Here is a 20,514-nt window from a genome sequence, read left to right on the forward strand (position 1 = left end):
ACACACTGCAGCACAGCCCTGACTGAGCTACGCAAACACACTGCAGCACAGCCCTGCGACTGAGCTACGCAAACACACTGCAGCACAGCCCTGACTGAGCTACGCAAACACACTGCAGCACAGCCCTGCGACTGAGCTACGCAAACACACTGCAGCACAGCCCTGCGACTGAGCTACGCAGACACACTGCAGCACAGCCCTGTGACTGAGCTATTCAAACACACTGCAGCACAGCCCTCTGACCACTGAGCTACGCAAACACTCTGCAGCACAGCCCTGCGACTGAGCTACTCAAACACACTGCAGCACAGCACTCTGACTGAGCTACTCAAACACACTGCCTTCCACACTGCAGCCCGGCACACTATCCACTCATTAATGACAGTATTGCAGTATGAGCTCACTCTTTTTCTCTCTCTCTCTCTCTTTCTTTAAGGAGAGGACGAGCCCTGCATGGAAATGGAAAGCCCAGTGTTTTGCTGGGAGCCTCTGTCTTTGCCTCCCTTGGACTGTAATGAGAAAACAGCCTGGATTTCAACAGGCACTGCAAAGGACAGCTCCTTAGAGGGCTTCATCCAGGCCCAGCTTCAGGAGACTTGAGGGGAGGAAACGAGAGCTAGAGACAGAGTGAGAGAGAGAGAGATGACTGTTTTGGTTTTCTATGAGCTGCACAGAGCTGAGGTCAAAGATCAAGAGAGAGACCGAAAAAGAACAAAAAAAACACCTTTAGACACTTATTTATTTTTTGTAGTAGTGAAATATTATTTCATATGAATGTATCTGTTTTTAAAAAAGAAAGTTTGCCTTTTTTATTATTTTATTATTATTATTAATAATAATATTATTATTATTTATGCTTTTTTATTAGCGTTTTTGTTTTTGCCAGCCACACAGTGTGGAGTTTAGACTTTTTATGTATAAAGTTTTGTACAAAAAAAAATAATTATAAAGAGAAACTATAGAAGATTTTTTTTTTTTTGTTGTTCCCTGTCGATCAAAACTCAAAGCACTTCTTGAACAAGGGAAACTGAGTTCAAACTGGCTACTGCAACCTAACGACCGACCACCTGCTGTCCCTCTGCCTGCCGCTACACTGCTTACCGGAGGCACGGGAGGATGGTCCTACCCGGCCGTACCGAGCAGGATCCTGCGATGTCAGTGAAAAAGTGCGTCTGACAGCACAGGCTGTGCCATGATCTGAACCTGCAAGTACAGCAGCGTGCGTTACTGCAAGAACAAAGACTTATGTACGCGAGTAGCACAGCTCACTGTGCTTGTGGACTGGACACAACTCTACAGATGGTCGCTGCCACCGCTTGCACCATTGTTGGACGCAGAGACAAAACTACCTTCCCATCCCATCCCATCCCATCCCGGTCCGGATTGAATTCAACGATGGTGCCGCCATTATAGTTATAAAGCTGTGGCGTTTCTGTGAACTCTGATTCAGCGCTGGTCCTGGGTCCAGACAGGGCTGGCTTGTCAAAGCCGCGTCCTTGACACTATCGGTGTTGCCGTGGTAATACGTTTCTCTTTGCTTTCCGTTACTGTACAGCCAGGTTTCACCGTGTACAGGACAGCGAGGACTGGAAAACGCAAACACTGCCGTGTAATACAGAACTAAACCAGACCTCTTGTCCTTCTGTGTTTGTATTTTTTTTCCACAGACCAGCATGCCAGTTGCCTGACTTCACTCACCCCTTCCCTAAAACCAGAAGCACGCACACAAGCAACAAATAGTCCGAATAGCGCCACTGATTTTTAGATCTCAAACATTCCAACAGCACACGCAAGTCTGGGGTTGATTTTATTTTCCCAGGGAGAAGCGTGTTTCTTTAGTTTTGTCTTGAAAACAAGCACTTCACTCGAGCAGAACCTTGAAAGAGCTTCAGGAAGCCTGTGTGTTTCCAAGTGGCTGCCGAGCCAGCCCCGTGTATCTGTGACCCCCTCCCCTCCTCGACAGCCGCACTGCACAGACACAAGGCCGCTCAGCAGCTGCTGTTTCTCAATCTGTATCTCAAGGTCTCGAGAGGAATGTGTGTCCAGTGAACGCCAGGAATAAACCTCACTGGACTGAATCCGTGTTACAAAAACAAACCCAGGGGACTGAGCGTCACCTGTCCAGGCCTGACCGTTACAAACAGAGCTGCGCATGATTTTAAAGTCAGATTCAGAAATAGGATGAGAAATAATGTTTTTATCTCAAAACTATGTTGTGCTTGTGTTAGTAGTTTGGGGGTTTACTTCTCATACCATGGGCAGCTTTTACATCTGTTTTAAATTGTATTTTTATGTTACTGATGGAATGATTCTGTTTTCCTGCCAAGAGGCCCACATTTGAAAATGAAAGACACTAATATGTCAAACAGAGCTGAGACTATGATGGGAGACGCAGTGCAGCGCAGGTTGGTTGCAGGTGTCAGGTTGGGGGTGGGGGGTTTTATAACAGAGATACCAGCTCATCCATGCGCCAGGGCTTGTTCTTATTGTAGGGAGGTGATGTGGCGTGGCTATACTTAGCATGTCCTGCATGCATGACTTCCTGTCAGCCGTGGCACAGACGCTTCCTCCTGTTATTTTTGGAAGCCCGGGCTGGCAGACTCAGGCATGTTGGACTCTGCTCCCTCCTGGTCTGTCTCCAGACAAGTCTTACGAGGAAGGAGAGGAGCCTCTTCTGTCTAGCCGCCCTGATCTCTGGCGTCCAACGGCCAGCACACCTCAGAACAAGGAGAATCCCTTTGAGCGAGCAGCTGCAGATGTTTTAAAGTGCTTGATAACTCTGGAAGGGGACGGTTTGCTTTTTCACGCTGAGAGAAGCTGCATTATAAACTCGGTGAACTAGGACAGATGTGGAATTCGGGTCAAAGCGCTTCAAACGCGAAGGCCCGTGCAGTTACCGCCCCCGCCCCTGTGAAACCAGCCTCGCTCTGACTTCCAAGAGGCTGTAACTAACTCGGTTGGCACCAGACTGCGTTGGGCTGCAGTGTTTACCTAAATAATTGGTCCTCCTGTTTTAGTTTATTGTCTGTTTTGACTGCTGTTAAACTCTTGTGTCTAGTGCCAGCACAACGGGGTAAATAAATCTAAACAACAACATCCCTGTTTAGATTTGACTGGGACTGCTCCACAAAACACTGGGGCTTGAGATGGAGAAACCTCTGCTGTAGCTCCAGGCTTCCAGTGTTTGTGTGTGTGTGTTTATTTCACATGCAGTAGCAGTGTGGCTTTCTCCCCAGCTCATAAACATCACCTGCGACTAGCCTGTCTATCAAATAAGGAAATAAAACACGGTTTATACTGAATCGCTGGCAGGCAGAAAGCATGCAAGCAGTCTTGCAAAGCTAAGCCCTGCTCACAGAGTGATCGTAGCAGCTCTTAGAAGATCTTCTGTGCAGGACATGGTGTAGAGAGAGACAGACAGAGAGGCAAGGTTGTGCCTTAATTGAAAATCAACTGGAGAAAAAGGTAGCCAGGTTTTTCAAATTATTAAAAAGGTTATTTGTGCTGAAGTGTGCATTCTGTGTTTTTTCATATGGTTTGTACTGTGGAATGTAGCATGTTAGAGAAAGTGGTGGGATGCAGTGTGGAAGGCAGCGGGTTCGAGTAGCTCAGTGTTTAGATAAAGAAAGCACTGGGCTGCAGTGTGGAAGGCAGTGGGTTTGAGGAGCTCAGTGGTTAGATAAAGAAAGTGCTGGGCTGCAGTGTGGAAGGCAGGGGGTTTGAGGAGCTCAGTGGTTAGATAATGAAAGCGCTGGGCTGCAGTGTGGAAGGCAGGGGGTTTGAGGAGCTCAGTGGTTAGATAATGAAAGCGCTGGGCTGCAGTGTGAAAGGCAGGGGGTTTGAGGAGCTCAGTGGTTAGATAAAGAAAGCACTGGGCTGCAGTGTGGAAGGCAGTGGGGTTTGAGGAGCTCAGTGGTTAGATAAAGAAAGCGCTGGGCTGCAGTGTGGAAGGCAGGGGATTTGAGGAGCTCAGTGGTTAGATAAAGAAAGCGCTGGGCTGCAGTGTGGAAGGCAGTGGGGTTTGAGGAGCTCAGTGGTTAGATAAAGAAAGCGCTGGGCTGCAGTGTGGAAGGCAGGGGGTTTGAGGAGCTCAGTGGTTAGATAAAGAAAGCGCTGGGCTGCAGTGTGGAAGGCAGGGGGTTTGAGGAGCTCAGTGGTTAGATAAAGAAAGCGCTGGGCTGCAGTGTGGAAGGTTTAGTAAAAGCTTTATCAACCCAAATTTGAAAGTGATTTTGCTGTTGAACTAGGAGGCAACAGCAGCTGTATTATAGAAACGACAGGTTGCCAATATTTACAACTCCCAGTGCATTGTGGAGCAGTAAACTGGTCATACTGGTAGCTGAATTCAAGACAGGGTATTTCAATTTGAACGGGGATGCACATCCTGTTTTCAAGGTTACAAAAAAATCTGGCTGTATGAGTGAATGATTTAGAAATGGACAATGTGGTGTAATGTACTCTCCGCAAAACCTTCCCAGTTCCAATAACCGCCAGAGTAGTTTTTTTTTTATTTGACTGTTCTATTGTTTTTAAATATATTATTATTGTTGATGTTTTTTTATTCTGCTTGTGTTGCCTTTTTTCGAAGATAGCGTGTTCTAAAAGATGCATGTTTTTTACTTTTATATAGAAAACAAGACGACAGAAATACTCTATTTTCCTAATTAAAAACAAAACAAAACCCAAGGTTGTAATAGCGCTGTTGAAATTGTACATATTTCTATTGAATACAGTGTTGTAGCTCCAGGGAGCAGGGCGGAGCGTTGTTTGTACGATAATGTTGTTAATAAAAGAGAATGCTGCTTTAATCCGGCTCGTTTTGTCGTCTGTTTTGCGCCATTCTCGGTTTACTTTCTTGACGTTATCAGCGCGGCCACAGAATGTAATATTTCAATGTCTAGAAACTCATTTTTCTCGCACTTTGCATCCGTGCTCCAATGCAGGCACCGAACAATCTCATCTTTTAATACGGATCCCGTCTTATCAAGCGAAACAGCACGCGTAACACTGACGAATCAACCCAAACCACAATCAAAATCCTGCCCTGATTTACTGCAGCAGGACTGAATCACGCCTCGCACGGGATCAGAGGCGGAGAACTGGCGCATAGCACCCCCTGCAGGTAAGGTCCTGTTCCTGCAGTGCTGAGAGAAGTGGTGCGTGTGGGCAGGTATTGCTATCAATGTGCGGACAAAACTTGAGAAAATGTCCCCACAAAGATAGTAACTCCTGAAGAAACGACGTGTGGATGTCCCCTCTTTGTAAAACACCTTTTAAAGAAGTAGATATGCCTTCAAAAATATATAAAAGTGCCAAATATTTCGTTTGTTGTCGACTTTCACCCTGTTTTGTCTGACTGAAGTTAGAAATAGTAGATAAAAATATAGTGAGAGTCATTGAGAAGTCCTCACAAATATAGGAATACAAACGTACTGTGTGTGTGAGAGATTACCTGGCCAGGTGATGAGAAGAGAGACATCTAACAATGATGTTCTGTGTGCCAGTCTCAGGACTGACAACTCTGTGAAATCAGGAATGACAGAAAGAGAAAGAACGAGAAAGGAACAGGCTGAAGCTAGCCGCTGACAGAGCCCTGCAGCAGTGTCTCATGAGATGCAATGGGGATTATCTCAGGACAGGGCTGGGGCTGTCTTTCCATCTTTCTTTCTTTCTGTCTTTCATCCTTTTATCTGGTCCATCTCTGAAGATCCCTTTCAAGAAGCCAGCCCCCCATAAAACAAGCGCATTCATTGTCCTCCCTGGAACCCCCCCTCCCCCAAATCTTACCTGTTAGCATTAACCTTCCCAGCGCACACAGAGCCATTCCCACAAGCTGACTCACACATCCCCACACTGAGTTCTCTATACTGTACTGTATTGAATGTGCTGGCTCTCAGATCCACAGCGCTGAGTTCTCTATACTGTACTGTATTGAATGTGCTGGCTCTCAGATCCACAGCGCTGAGTTCTCTATACTGTACTGTATTGAATGTGCTGGCTCTCAGATCCCCACACTGTTCTCTATACTGTACTGTATTGAATGTGCTGGCTCTCAGATCCACAGCGCTGAGTTCTCTATACTGTACTGTATTGAATGTGCTGGCTCTCAGATCCACAGCGCTGAGTTCTCTATACTGTACTGTATTGAATGTGCTGGCTCTCAGATCCACAGCGCTGAGTTCTCTATACTGTACTGTATTGAATGTGCTGGCTCTCAGATCCACAGCGCTGAGTTCTCTATACTGTACTGTATTGAATGTGCTGGCTCTCAGATCCACAGCGCTGAGTTCTCTATACTGTACTGTATTGAATGTGCTGGCACTCAGATCCACAGCGCTGAGTTCTCTATACTGTACTGTATTGAATGTGCTGGCTCTCAGATCCACAACACTGAGTTCTCTATACTGTACTGTATTGAATGTGCTGGCTCTCAGATCCCCATACTGAGTTCTCTATACTGTACTGTATTGAATGTGCTGGCTCTCAGATCCACAGCGCTGAGTTCTCTATACTGTACTGTATTGAATGTGCTGGCTCTCAGATCCCCAGCGCTGAGTTCTCTATACTGTACTGTATTGAATGTGCTGGCTCTCAGATCCACAGCACTGAGTTCTCTATACTGTACTGTATTGAATGTGCTGGCTCTCAGATCCACAGCGCTGAGTTCTCTATACTGTACTGTATTGAATGTGCTGGCTCTCAGATCCACAGCGCTGAGTTCTCTATACTGTACTGTATTGAATGTGCTGGCTCTCAGATCCACAGCGCTGAGTTCTCTATACTGTACTGTATTGAATGTGCTGGCTCTCAGATCCACAGCGCTGAGTTCTCTATACTGTACTGTATTGAATGTGCTGGCTCTCAGATCCACAGCGCTGAGTTCTCTATACTGTACTGTATTGAATGTGCTGGCACTCAGATCCACAGCGCTGAGTTCTCTATACTGTACTGTATTGAATGTGCTGGCTCTCAGATCCACAACACTGAGTTCTCTATACTGTACTGTATTGAATGTGCTGGCTCTCAGATCCACAGCGCTGAGTTCTCTATACTGTACTGTATTGAATGTGCTGGCTCTCAGATCCACAGCGCTGAGTTCTCTATACTGTACTGTATTGAATGTGCTGGCACTCAGATCCACAGCGCTGAGTTCTCTATACTGTACTGTATTGAATGTGCTGGCTCTCAGATCCACAACACTGAGTTCTCTATACTGTACTGTATTGAATGTGCTGGCTCTCAGATCCCCATACTGAGTTCTCTATACTGTACTGTATTGAATGTGCTGGCACTCAGATCCACAGCGCTGAGTTCTCTATACTGTACTGTATTGAATGTGCTGGCTCTCAGATCCACAGCGCTGAGTTCTCTATACTGTACTGTATTGAATGTGCTGGCTCTCAGATCCACAGCGCTGAGTTCTCTATACTGTACTGTATTGAATGTGCTGGCTCTCAGATCCACAGCACTGAGTTCTCTATCCTGTACTGTATTGAATGTGCTGGCTCTCAGATCCCCAGCACTGAGTTCTCTATACTGTACTGTATTGAATGTGCTGGCTCTCAGATCCACAGCACTGAGTTCTCTATCCTGTACTGTATTGAATGTGCTGGCTCTCAGATCCCCAGCGCTGAGTTCTCTATACTGTACTGTATTGAATGTGCTGGCTCTCAGATCCACAGCGCTGAGTTCTCTATACTGTACTGTATTGAATGTGCTGGCTCTCAGATCCACAGCACTGAGTTCTCTATACTGTATCGAATGTGCTGGCTCTCAGATCCACAGCGCTGAGTTCTCTATACTGTACTGTATTGAATGCGCTGGCTCTCAGATCCACAGCGCTGAGTTCTCTATACTGTACTGTATTGAATGCGCTGGCTCTCAGATCCACAGCGCTGAGTTCTCTGTACTGTACTGTATTGAATGTGCTGGCTCTCAGATCCCAAGCACTGAGTTCTCTATACTGTACTGTATTGAATGTGCTGGCTCTCAGATCCACAGCACTGAGTTCTCTATACTGTACTGTATTGAATGCGCTGACTCTCAGATCCACAGCGCTGAGTTCTCTATACTGTACTGTATTGAATGCGCTGGCTCTCAGATCCACAGCGCTGAGTTCTCTGTACTGTACTGTATTGAATGTGCTGGCTCTCAGATCCCAAGCACTGAGTTCTCTATACTGTACTGTATTGAATGTGCTGGCTCTCAGATCCCCAGCACCAGGGTCTCTCTCTTTTGAACCCAGATTGCAGGATGTTGGCTCGTGTCTTTCTGCCATGGCTTAGTGTCCTGCTGTCAGGGGGAAGGGGGGAAGGGGGGAGGGGGCTTCAGATATCCGATAGCCTGAGAGCAAGGGAGATTTGATCTGAGACTCGAACCCTGACCTCTCCCAGCCTTTTGTGTGTGTGTGTGTGTGTGTGTGTGTGAGAGAGAGAGAGAGAGAGAGAGAGAGAGAGAGACACTCATCCACACACACACTAGGGCAAAGAGTTTTATCACATGTATAAAACAAAATAACACCAAGACCCAGAACACATAAATCACGTCACCCATCCCTGTATAGAGCCTTTATTCCTGCACTGAGGGGAAAATGCACTTTTCAAACCATTTGCACACAGTGGTGTGATCACACAGGTGTATATCTCAAGGCACGGCTACCATAGTGAACCGTGTTTCTATTCTAAACAATACTGCATGCCTGGAGTTGATAAACAGCAGCTTATATGAAATCAATTGATGCATAAACTCCACGCCCCTGGAGTTCCAGGGACAGTACATTTTTATAACCCCGCCCAGAACTCGGTCCTGGCTTCCCATTGGTTTACAGAGCTTTCCAAAAAAAATACCAGCAACCGTCTAAACAGAAAAACTCACTGCTGCTAACTGATACAAAATAAATAATAAAAAAAGGACATGAACAACATCATCACTGAAGAGCGCATCAGAACCGGAGCAGGAGCGTGTAAAGCAGCGAGACTCTCTTTGTGGGAGGGGCTTCCAGGTGATTTCTTGACAGGATTGGTGCAGGGCTGCCTGAGCGGAGGGCGTGGCTCTCACCCGGTCGCCGTGACGGTGATGGTGACGTTGACTGGTTCGTTCTCGTCTCCCGGCGGTGGGGGCTGGGGAGGGGCTTCGGCGGAAGGGGTGGGGTCTGCAGAGTCCGTAGCGACAGCCCCCTCTGTTGAAAGTGAAAAGAAAACATTAGTGTCCTGACCAGGGATTGATTGATGGAGACAGAGAGACAGAGAGACAGAGTGAGATGCAGAATGGCACAAGCGTCTATAGACAGTGGAAGGGTGGCAGGACAAAGAGACAGACAGACAGGGGTTACCCGTGTTCTGTGGGGTGGGCTCCCCTCCGTCCTCGCTCCCCATTGCCCCCCACTCATCTTCAGGGTTACTGATATTCTCACGTGACTCTGCAGGCTGTCTGAAAACACAACGACAAATCACAACACACACACAACACACACACACACAGCATGACAGACACACACGCACACACACAGCATGACAGACACACACACAACACACAGCCTCACAGACACACACACATACACAGACAGACACACATACAACATCACACACACGCGCACACACACACAGACGTGCTTGCGTTGAGGGCTTCAGCTGAGGTGATAGAATCGTATGAGCTATACTTACATTCCAAAAAACATGTCATGTAAGCCTGGAAAAGAAAGAAGCACAAGATTTTTTAAATTTTTTAAATTAAGCCTCATCATATTGAATGCGATAATACTGACTTAATAAAATGAACCGATAGAGTACAGGGACCTGTCAGTCTTTCTGTATGGGAGCCTTGCATGCAGACCTGTACACGTGCTGCAGGTCACACAGTGCTAACGATCCCTTCGAAAAGTTTGCCGCTGTGTTTTTGCATGGCAGTTTTCCCATGCTTTTCCCATGGTTATACTTTTCCCACAGTTTACCTGGTTTGCCAGGTTTATTAATGTGCTTTACTATCCCTCAGGTTTTTTTTTACAATGCTTCCCTATGCTTTATCATGCCATCACTGTGCTCTATTACACTTTGCTATGCCTTTACTATGGGTAACTTTTCTAAGGGATCGCTGGACTGCCCTACTGGACAGCTCTGTGAGATGGGCTGTGTGTGTGTGTCAGTGTGTTTGTGTCAGTGTGTGTTTGCGTGTGTCAGTGTGCGGGTGTGTGTGTGTGTGTGTGAGTGTGAGTGTGCGTCAGTGTGTGTGCGTGCGCCAGTGTGTGTGTGTGTCAGTGTGTCAATGTCAGTGTGTGTGTGTGTGTGTGTGTGTGTGTGTGTCAGTGTGTGTGCATCAGAGTGTGCGCGCGTCAGTGTGTGTGTGTGTGTCAGTGCGTGTGTGTCAGTGCGTGTGAGTGCATGCGTGCATGCGTTTGTGCGTGTGTGTGCGTGCGCTGTACTCACGGGGGTTATTGTCACGGTTGCGTATGATGTATTGGAAAACCAGCATGGTCCCCACCGCGGCGACAATCATGCCCGCGACGGCGGCTCCGATCACAGCGGGGTACGCGTTGAAGGGGGGGTCCGCTGCAAAACACAACGCGCTACAGCTGGACGTTTCTCTCTCTCCATAGAACAGGAGATGCTCTCGTGAAAGGGGCTGTGTGGCAGAAGTGCTTTATACAAGTTCACTTGATTTGTGACAAGCAGCTGAACGAGCGAGAAACAACCAAGATGCAACTAAACTAAACTCCAGAGTTATTATTAAAAGGAAGCTTTTGAAACAACATCTGATATAAACTTAGCACTGACTTGCCAATATTTAGACAAAAGTACACGAGGTGGCCTATATACAAACACCCCCCCTCCCTGACAATATGCTTAATCCAGCTATTCAAGCAAGGTGGACTGCGTTAGCACAGACTGTAAAAGTATCTATGAACAGAATTTCATAACGTTGATAACAGAGACATAAACTCACACTCCCACATACACAATGTACAGCTTCAATAAAGTGTAATTCTTTATAAAACACAGGTGAGAGACCATGACAGACGGCACAGGTCACATGACAGGGGACAGAGACAGGACAGGGGACAGAGACAGGACGCGGGACAGAGGACAGCAAGGTCACTGAGAGTTCAGGGGGTCACACGACGGGCACGCGCCTTCATCTGAAGGAAAAACAGAAAGACGTTAATAAAAGCTGACGATGTTAATTTATGACCTCCCACCCCGGCAAGCTGCAGCAGGAGGTTAACGGCTTTCGTTTTTGGCAAGCAGGTTTCAAGGGGAGGGCGGGGAGAGAGTGCATATTTTGCCACTACTATTAAAACGAACTTTGCAGAAACAAAGGGCACTGCGGGGATCCGCTTTCGTTCTGATGAAATGGAAACAATGATGCATGTCAGAAGAAGAAATTGATTGGTTTTATTTTTGTGTAAAACCTACAAAAAAAAGTGTCATAAAAACTACGACTATGACTCTCTTCTTTCGAGACAAGCACCTCAGAAAAGCACTAATAATGAGTGTTTGAAATGCAGAGGCTGAGCAGTCAGACTGCTTTCTCTGTGATCTGCTGACTCGAGATCAGAAGCAATGCCATTGCAGAGGAAAGTACTGTGCCAAGGGTGGAAATAAAGACTTCCATTGCATAGCAGCTTGATCCGTTCCTGGTTTTACAAGGAGAACACACCTGACTGAGCGGGTTACCTATACACACCGGGGCTAATCAAGCTGGCAGTAAAACCTGGAATGGGTGGCACTGCTGTGCAATAGGAGTCTTATTTCCATCCCTGACACGGATACACACAGCGATTGCGAGCGGCCAGGAGACTCAACACACAATGCAAGAAAACATTTTGCCTGCTGAGCTCATAAATACCTACTTAGCACAGAACTGTAGCCGCGTCTGCTAATTATAAATGCAGGTTCACATACTGGGCATGTAGATGCCTCTTTGCTGCTGAGGGTTGCTGGGATCTCCTTACCTGGAGTCTTGACCTCAGAGGGGTGGCCCATGGTTCGGTGATTGACAGCCATGATCCGGAAGGCGTAGAGCGTGGTGGGGTCCAGCCCGCTGAGCTTGTGGCCCCTGACGTCAGGGTCGATCTGTCCGGCCACCGTCTCCCAGGAGGGGGCTCTGTCCTGCTTGTCCGCTGGGTCTGTCCCGGAGGACGGGGAAGACTTCCTGGCCACCTGCCTCTCCACGATGAAGCCGGTCAGGTCCCCGGAGCCCCTGGTCATCCACTCCAGCTCCACCTCGGTGCGCTGACGGGAGTACAGCAGCTTACTGATCGTAACGTTGGGAGGGCTGGGGTACTCTGAGAGGGGGGGGGACAGCACAGATGGCAGGCCAGATTAAAAGCATTTATTTCAATCCTACGGTGAGGGGGGAGAGGGTATGATCACTGAAATAAAATCATTAATTACTTTCCCTAACGTATAACAGATCCTGCACCCATGAATTATTAGGGGACTACTTTACCGTGACGGAGTGCTCGTTTGTTTTTAGTTTTTAGGTTTGAATAGCGTATTCTACCACGTCTGAGGTCTATGAAGTGCCACCAGCCCCTGTGAGGGTGTGGCGGATGTGTGTGTGTGACGTTTCCACTCACTCTTCACGTTGAGTGTGATGGGGATCTGTGCTCCGCCCACAGCGTTGGTTGCTGCGCACCAGTATTCTCCTCCATCGTGGTTGCCGTCGGTCTCGCGCACGGTCAGGTTGGACCAGGCTGCCTCGCGCTGCAGCAGGTATTTCTGCGGGGCGTCCCACACGTTCTGGTTCTGGTTGTTGTACCAGATGATCTCGGAGGCCGGGTAGGTGGCCTTGAGGATGCAGGTGAGCTGGACGTCGCTGCCCTCGAACACAGAGACCATGCTGCGCTGAGTCACCAGCACCGGCGCCTCTGAAACACAAGGGGGCGCAACATTCATTCCAGCTCTACCGCCCTCTACTGTTTTGTTGAACATGAACGCGATTTTCTTCTATTCAGTTTCTATAACGCAGTCACAGCGGTTGCACAGCCCTCTCCCTTCCCCCTCCCGTCCCTGTCGCTCCCCCCGCATCCAGTTTTTGCAAAACACAAACTGTTTTATTCTCTCCCCCCCTCTCACCCAGTTTGAAGCGGCACTCCTGGCTCTGCACGGTGAGCGGGTGTTTTCCGCGGCACACAAACTCCTTCCCGCTGTACACCCCGCTGGACTTGAGGACCAGGATGTTGGCAGCCTCCTCGGAGCTCCCCAGGACAGTGCCGTCACCCGCGGACCACCAGAGCAGGGCGCGAGGCAGACCCCCCTCCCAGCCGCATGACAGCATCAGGTACTCGTTGTTCCGCGTGGCCACGGCGAAGCAGCGAGGCGCACCCTGGGGAAGCACTGTGCAGCCACAAATCAAATGAGACGGGGCAGAGAACACTGACAGGGGGGCTAGGGGGAGCTAGAAAGATAGAAAGCGCTGGGCTGCAGTGTGGGAGGCAGCGGGTTTGAGGAGCTCAGTGGTTAGATAAAGAAAGCGCTGGGCTGCAGTGTGGAAGGCAGGGGGTTTGAGGAGCTCAGTGGTTAGATAAAGAAAGCGCTGGGCTGCAGTGTGGAAGGCAGGGGGTTTGAGGAGCTCAGTGGTTAGATAAAGAAAGCGCTGGGCTGCAGTGTGGAAGGCAGGGGGTTTGAGGAGCTCAGTGGTTACATAAAGAAAGCGCTGGGCTGCAGTGTGGAAGGCGGGGTTTGAGGAGCTCAGTGGTTAGATAAAGAAAGCGCTGGGCTGCAGTGTGGAAGGCAGGGGGTTTGAGGAGCTCAGTGGTTAGATAAAGAAAGCGCTGGGCTGCAGTGTGGAAGGCAGGGGGTTTGAGGAGCTCAGTGGTTAGATAAAGAAAGCGCTGGGCTGCAGTGTGGAAGGCAGGGGGTTTGTGTAACTACGGGGTTAGTAATACCAAAGATTTTGTATAAGCTGTTCTATTTTCTATATTAACCATTATCCCTCGTTAGTTCCTATAAGTTATCAGCAACTTATTTATCTTCCAAATCAATATGCATGTAGCACACTTTCTATGCAATACATGCAGGAGAGCCTCATTAAAGAAGTCAATAAAATAGCGGCGCTGTGTATTATTTTACATTGAATCCACCCCTTTCTTCCCTTATATGATGTAAATGTGCAGTTTTCCTCTGGTTTTCCCCATGGTGCTTTTATCATAGTTTATCCTGGTTTGCCATGCTTATTAATATGCTTTGCAGTGCTTACCTATGCGTTACCATGTTTTCACAGAGACTCTAAGGGTTAATGGAGAACTGAAGCCCTGAAGCTCTCGAGCCCCCCACCTCTGTGGTACTCACACGCTGAGGTGTTGCAGCTGGCCTCGCTCCTCAGCGCAGGGTGGGACGGCAGGCAGGTGAAGGTGGTGTTGTTGGGGGTCTCTGTTCCGGTCCTGGTTTGGGTCAGGTTGGAGAACGAGCCAGCACCCAGATCCCTCTCCCCCGGTCCGATCCAGCGCAGGGACGCCGGAGGGTACCCCCCCAGCCAGGAGCACCACAGACAGAGATGAGTGTAATTGTCAGCGGGGAGGATCGTGCATGCTGGCTTCTCATCTGGCAGATCTACGCATGGGGGTGCAAAGAGGGCGTGGGTAGCCTGGGCAAGGAAGCCTGGCTCCTCACCTAAAGTTCTTTCACTTTAACTTTAGCAGTCGTCTGTTTCACAAACCCGTCACACGTTTTCGGTACCAGGATTGGATAGGCTTGGAGACTGAACTGCTCGCTCCCTAAGAGAAAGGGTGCCTCCCTCCAGTCCAGGGCAGGATGGAGTCGTGTGCACACATTGCCAGAGCTCGTTCTATCCCTGCTCCGGGGGTACTAGCAAGCATCACAAACATTTCAAAAACTAAACAAGCTGAGCAATACGACAGCTGACAGACAAACCAGAGTACCTGCTGGCTGGAGACTCGGTGCTGGACTTCCTCTCACCTGCGTTGAGGGGGGGAGGTTCCGATGCCTGTGGCTGGATCAGTTTATCCACCAAAGATAGAGGAGTGCCTGCCTGGGGCAAGCTGTGCGTGCGTGTGAGGGGAGTGCCCCACCCAGGAGGGGATGGGAGGGAGGAAGAAAAGGAAAGACAAAAGGGTTAGGATGAAGGAAAGAGAAAAGCTGAAGAAGAATGAAAACGGAATAAAAGAGATCGGAAAACGTGAACGACATAAAAAAAAACAGAACAGGAAAGACACAAATCAGAACGACAAAAGCACACCGAACCAGACGGGTGGAAATGTGAACCGAATAAACAATACAGAAGAAATGAAACACGTGTGCAGGGGGGCGAGAAAAATGAAAAGATTGTACAGGAAAAAGAGAGGAGAGGGAGGGAAAGAAGCAAGGTGAGAACGAACGTGATGACAGTACGCCCGCGCGGCATATAAAGCCACGCCGGAGGGGGCGGCGGGACTCACAGTAGACGGTGAGAGTGACGGTGGTCTTGGTGCGCGTGTTGAGGAAGGAGTTCTGGGCCAGGCAGGTGTAGTACCCCGTGTGTCCGCGCAGGATCTTGCTGATGGTGAACTGCTGCCCGGAGAACACCTGGGAGTTGTTGTAGAACCAGATGTACTGGCTGGGTGGGTTGGAGGGCGCCTGGCAGAGCAGGGAGACCGTGTCGCGCTCCACGGCTGAGTAGCCCTGCTCCGTCACCGCGTACGGAGTGATGTTAATCACTGGCTCGTCCGGGCCGTCTGTGGAAGCAAACGCAGGGGCCATTACAGTGTAAACTGAGATCCACTAGAACGACCTACAGCAGGGCGGCCGCAGGATTAGAATGAAGTGCTTCACCATTGCTACTGTCTGTCTGTCTGTCTGTCTGTCTGTAGGCAAGGTATTTTAATTTTAATATAAGGTACTATATCCCGTCGGTGACACATTTTTTTTAATTTAAGATACATACCGGTAGATAGGAAACTTAACATGGTATATGTGTGCACACAGTGACTGAAGGGGGTATGGAAGTGTAACTAGACAGAAATAAACCCTAGAAATTCCGCTCAATGTTTAAGCACAATTGATACCCATGCTGTGGTCCAGATGTGCTGTGCAGTGTTCACACTGTGCTTTGTTCATGCGGTGGTCGGCTGTGTTCGTGCTGTGCTGTGTTCAGGCAGTGCTGTGTTCATGCAGTGTTCAGGCAGTGCTGTGTTCATGCTGTACTGTGTTTGTGCTGAGCTGTGCTGTGTTCAGGCTGTGCTGTGTTCAGGCAGTGCTGTGTTCAGGCAGTGCTGTGTTCAGGCTGTGCTGTGTTCAGGCTGTGCTGTGTTCAGGCTGTGCTGTGTTTGTGCTGAGCTGTGCTGTGTTCGTGTTGTGCTGTGTTCAGGCAGTGCTGTGTTCATGCTGTACTGTGTTTGTGCTGAGCTGTGCTGTGTTCAGGCTGTGCTGTGTTCAGGCTGTGTTGTGTTCAGGCTGTGCTGTGTTCAGGCTGTGCTGTGTTTGTGCTGAGCTGTGCTGTGTTCAGGCAGTGCTGTGTTCAGGCTGTGCTGTGTTCAGGCTGTGCTGTGTTTGTGCTGAGTTGTGCTGTGTTCAGGCTGTGCTGTGTTCAGGCAGTGCTGTGTTCAGGCTGTGCTGTGTTCATGCTGTGCTGTGTTTGTGCTGAGCTGTGCTGTGTTCAGGCAGTGCTGTGTTCATGCTGTGCTGTGTTCAGGCTGAGCTGTGCTGTGTTCAGGCAGTGCTGTGTTCATGCTGTGCTGTGTTCAGGCAGTGCTGTGTTCATGCTGTGCTGTGTTTGTGCTGAGCTGTGCTGTGTTCAGGCAGTGCTGTGTTCATGCAGTGCTGTGTTCATGCTGTGCTGTGTTCAGGCAGTGCTGTGTTCAGGCTGTGCTGTGTTCAGGCTGTGCTGTGTTTAGGCTGTGCTGTGCTGTCTTCATGCAGTGCTGTGTTCAGGCAGTGCTATACTGTCTTCATGCAGTGCTGTGTTCAGGCAGTGCTATACTGTCTTCATGCTGTGCTGTGTTCATGCAGTGCTATGCTGTCTTCATGCTATGCTGTCTTCATGCAGTGCTGTGCTGTGTTCATGCTGTGCTGTGCTGTCTTCATGCAGTGCTGTGTTCAGGCAGTGCTATACTGTCTTCATGCTGTGCTGTGTTCATGCAGTGCTATGCTGTCTTCATGCAGTGCTGTGCTGTGTTCATGCTGTGCTGTGCTGTCTTCATGCAGTGCTGTGTTCAGGCAGTGCTGTGTTCAGGCAGTGCTGTGTTCGTGCTGTGCTGTGCTGTGTTCAGGCAGTGCTGTGTTCATGCTGTGCTGTGTTCAGGCAGTGCTGTGTTCAGGCTGTGCTGTGTTCAGGCAGTGCTATACTGTCTTCATGCTGTGCTGTGTTCATGCAGTGCTATGCTGTCTTCATGCTATGCTGTCTTCATGCTGTGCTGTGTTCATGCAGTGCTATGCTGTCTTCATGCAGTGCTGTGTTCGTGCTGTGCTGTGCTGTGTTCGGATGCACTCACAGATGATGTCCAGCCAGACCGTGTCGCTGCGCTCCTGGTTCACCTCGTTGCTGGCCAGGCAGGAGTACCAGCCCGTCTGGTTGCGATTGACCACGGTGAGGTTCATCAGGCTGCTGTTGGACTCGCTGACCCGGACCGACACCCCGTCCCGGCCCTGCCGCTCCCACACGAAGTTTATCGGCCCGGTCCCGTTCTCTACTGCACACACCATCCACAAGGGGGCGTTCTCCACCGGCGAGGACTCACTCAGCTGGATGAAGGGCTTCGATATGGGCACTGCGAGGGGGAGGCAACGACACACAGTGGTCAAGGACAGCGGCCAAAGATAGCGTCACAAAAGGGTTAAGGTCAGCGGCCTGAAAAGCCCCTTCGTTTAAGTTAAATAGACCGCTTTAAGGGACAGCGGCTCGTCGTTACAGCACAGTGGCCTGTGTCGAGGTCAGCACCGGGCAGTAGTTCTATAAATATAATTAAGAAGAGCAGGGCTACTTACTCACTTACCCAGCACGAGCAGGTCTATGTAGAAGTAGGTGAGCTTGGTTTCTGTGCTGGTCTCGTGCAGTGCCTGGCAGGTGTACAGTCCCTCCGCAGACTGCTTCAGGTTGTCGAAGACCAGAGAGGCGCTGTCGCTGATCACGCTCAGGTCTCCCAGGCTGCTGGCCAGCTTCTGCAGCTTGGGGCCCTGTCCGTAGTTATAGACCACCGCCTTGATGCTCTCCGTGCCCGGCTTGGTGAACCCCCAGATGAAGATGTTGGGCAGCGTCTGCCCACACTCCAGCATCACCGACCGGCCCACGATGCCCTTGGTTTGGATGTGCCTGTACTGAACCTCCCCTGGGTCCAGGATCATAAGACCTGCAGGGAACACGAAGACCAAGCTACCTTTGAAAATACCGACAATGGCAATGCAGTGCAGATACTGTGCAGTGCAGATACAATGTAGTGCAGAATGGAGAGGCTAGACACAAACCATTACCCTTCTCTGTAGTCCAGAGGCCAGACCGGGTCTCATGCTGATGTCAGTATTATTAACTCAGCAGCAGCTAGGAGGAGATTCATTGCATTCTCCTCCTGCTTCATCACAGCGTGTCCTTGAGCAGAAACCCAAGTGCACATCCACCTGGGTTCAGGAGGGCGTTTCACTGCAGAGCCCCACAACCCGGATCCACGTCACAGAACCACGTGCCTCTCCAGTCAGCATACATGCTACAGCTTATAAAGAACGCAGGCTTTCAATTACCCCTTTCAACCACAGGGGGCAGGATTCTGTCTCTGTTAAAATGCCACTCTTATGGCCCGTTGAACCGAATGGAGAGTGAACCGCTAGCCTCAATCCTTCCAGTGACAATGCAGCATCCCTACATGATACCACAGTGGTAATGTCTTTAAATCTAGAGAGGATACATGATGACTATACAGTATATATATATAAACCCATGCACTCTGTTGCAGTGCTGCTACAGTATTATTATTATTATTATTATTATTATTATTATCTTGTAACAATTGTAAGTCACCCTTATCAGGGCGACTTACAATTGTTACAAGATATCACATTATTTTTAACACATTATTTTTTTCATACAATTACCCATTTATACAGTTGGGTTTTTACTGGAGCAACCTAGGTAAAGTACCCCCACCTGGGATTGAACCCACGACCCTCCGGTCAAGAGTCCAGAGCTCTAACCACTGCTCCACTGCTGCCCTATACAGTACCTGGGCACTGCCTGCGTTGCTCAATATCTGCTGCTCAAACTCCTGGTCCTGCTTGTGTTGGTATTGCTGGTAAAGCTGCGGCCAGCTCATGTTTCATCTTGGTAGAGCGCTGGCATTGTGTGATACTTCTGTTATGAGGTCAGATCTCAGAAAGATAGACCAAGCAGCAGGGTCAGGCTCGCATCATAATGTATTAAGATATGGGGTCTGTTGAAGTGACCTAACCAGCAGCTGATCTGAATGCCGACGGCAATTAACTCCACAGTAACCCTGCTGGTGTTATTCCTGAAACGCACACAACGAAAACACCTGCCTTACACTCTTCACTCGCGGACAAAGAGTGAGAGAGAAATACACTCTCAGCTTGATTCGAGGCAGCCACTGAACACTTAGAAACATACATTAGAGCCTCCAGAACTTCAACACACATTAACATATACGTACAAGGTAAAAGTTAGAAGAAACAGCAGAGAACTACCTGCACTAGACCATGCAAAGCCCTCGCTGGTTTACCCCTGCAGATTTGCAGATTTGTCATTTTGCAGTTTTCTACCCATGTTTTTTTTTTTAGTTATTCTTTGTATTTAATATGGTTTTATTTGAATATGCTTGACCTTACCTCTCCCAGCTTGTGCAGTGCCTACCTGCGCTTTACCGTGCTTTCACTGTGCTCTGCTTTTAATATGGGCAGCGTTTGTAAGGCTACCAAAGCAAAGTGTAGTCTTTCAAAGCTGCTTAGAGGCTGTGAATGACTCACCCTGAGCGAGGCTGGGCAGGAGACAGCAGAAGATTGTCAACCAGAGAGCCCGGACCCCCGCTGATCCATCCCCCATTGCACCATGACACGCTGAAGATCCCAGGAGAAACAAACGAAAACAACTTTCTACTGGGCAAGAGAAAGAAAATCCCTCCTGAATTCCAGTCCCAATCCTTGATATCTGCCTGTCCGTCTGTCTCTGTCGGCTCTCCCAGATAATGACAGCGGGAGGGAGGGAGGGAGCGAGTGAAGACCTGCTTTCAGAGCTTCACCCGACTCGGGATTCATTATTCATCCCCCTCCTCCTCCTCTGAGATGGGTGCTGGTATGTGCTTGGGTTTCAGGACGATCGCTCTCATCTATTATTGAGGAGCTGATGATAAACCCCGTCTCCATTTCACCCACACAGAGACTGAACCTCAAGTCTGTCCAAAACTGACCCGTCAGAGCTTCCAGAAACCACATGAAACACAAACACTGAGTGGAGAAAGAGGGGAGGCACGCAGGTCTCATATACTGCTGTAAAACAATCTGCAAGTGTAATGGAAGTCCAGCATGTTTATAGACTGAAGTGCACATGCACGCTTGCACTGTGTGTATCTATTCTAGTTGT

At 49.0% G+C, this 20,514-nt stretch overlaps 2 protein-coding genes across 3 annotated transcripts in view; one reads left to right on the forward strand and one right to left on the reverse strand.

The window, feature by feature from the left end:
- LOC117397425 (cell adhesion molecule-related/down-regulated by oncogenes) overlaps positions 1 to 4,808 on the forward strand; it is a 43,720-nt gene extending 38,912 nt beyond the window's left edge. For both annotated transcript variants that reach the window (XM_059010370.1, XM_059010371.1), the window contains exon 20: positions 437 to 4,808. In XM_059010370.1, coding sequence (XP_058866353.1) covers positions 437 to 600 — 164 coding nt within the window. In that variant the 3' untranslated portion in view covers positions 601 to 4,808. The remainder of the gene's footprint in view (positions 1 to 436) is intronic.
- A 4,110-nt stretch (positions 4,809 to 8,918) lies between these two features.
- Positions 8,919 to 20,286, reverse strand: LOC117397343 (V-set and immunoglobulin domain-containing protein 10-like 2). Its single transcript, XM_059010257.1, has 12 exons — positions 19,902 to 20,286; positions 17,927 to 18,280; positions 17,426 to 17,701; positions 15,395 to 15,670; positions 14,289 to 14,549; positions 13,074 to 13,334; positions 12,575 to 12,865; positions 11,948 to 12,280; positions 10,422 to 10,544; positions 9,663 to 9,687; positions 9,332 to 9,429; positions 8,919 to 9,178 (listed from the first exon to the last, which is right to left on the reverse strand). The coding sequence occupies exons 1-12, from the start codon at positions 19,975 to 19,977 to the stop codon at positions 9,054 to 9,056; spliced, it is 2,499 nt and encodes an 832-aa protein (XP_058866240.1). The 5' UTR covers positions 19,978 to 20,286; the 3' UTR covers positions 8,919 to 9,053.
- Between the last annotated feature and the right edge of the window lie 228 nt (positions 20,287 to 20,514).

Source organism: Acipenser ruthenus, chromosome 40 (genome assembly GCF_902713425.1).
Source record: "Acipenser ruthenus chromosome 40, fAciRut3.2 maternal haplotype, whole genome shotgun sequence".
Lineage (NCBI taxonomy): Eukaryota > Metazoa > Chordata > Actinopteri > Acipenseriformes > Acipenseridae > Acipenser > Acipenser ruthenus.

Excerpts from the sequence above, each read along its gene's own strand:
- LOC117397343 (XM_059010257.1), bottom strand. The coding sequence starts at position 19,977 with ATGGGGGATGGATCAGCGGGGGTCCGGGCTCTCTGGTTGACAATCTTC. Across the intron at positions 15,671-17,425 it reads GGTCTGGCTGGACATCATCT|ACGGCCCGGACGAGCCAGTG; the intron begins GTGAGTGCATCC and ends TTGCTTCCACAG. Across the intron at positions 10,545-11,947 it reads CTCTGAGGTCAAGACTCCAG|CGGACCCCCCCTTCAACGCG; the intron begins GTAAGGAGATCC and ends TGTGTTTTGCAG.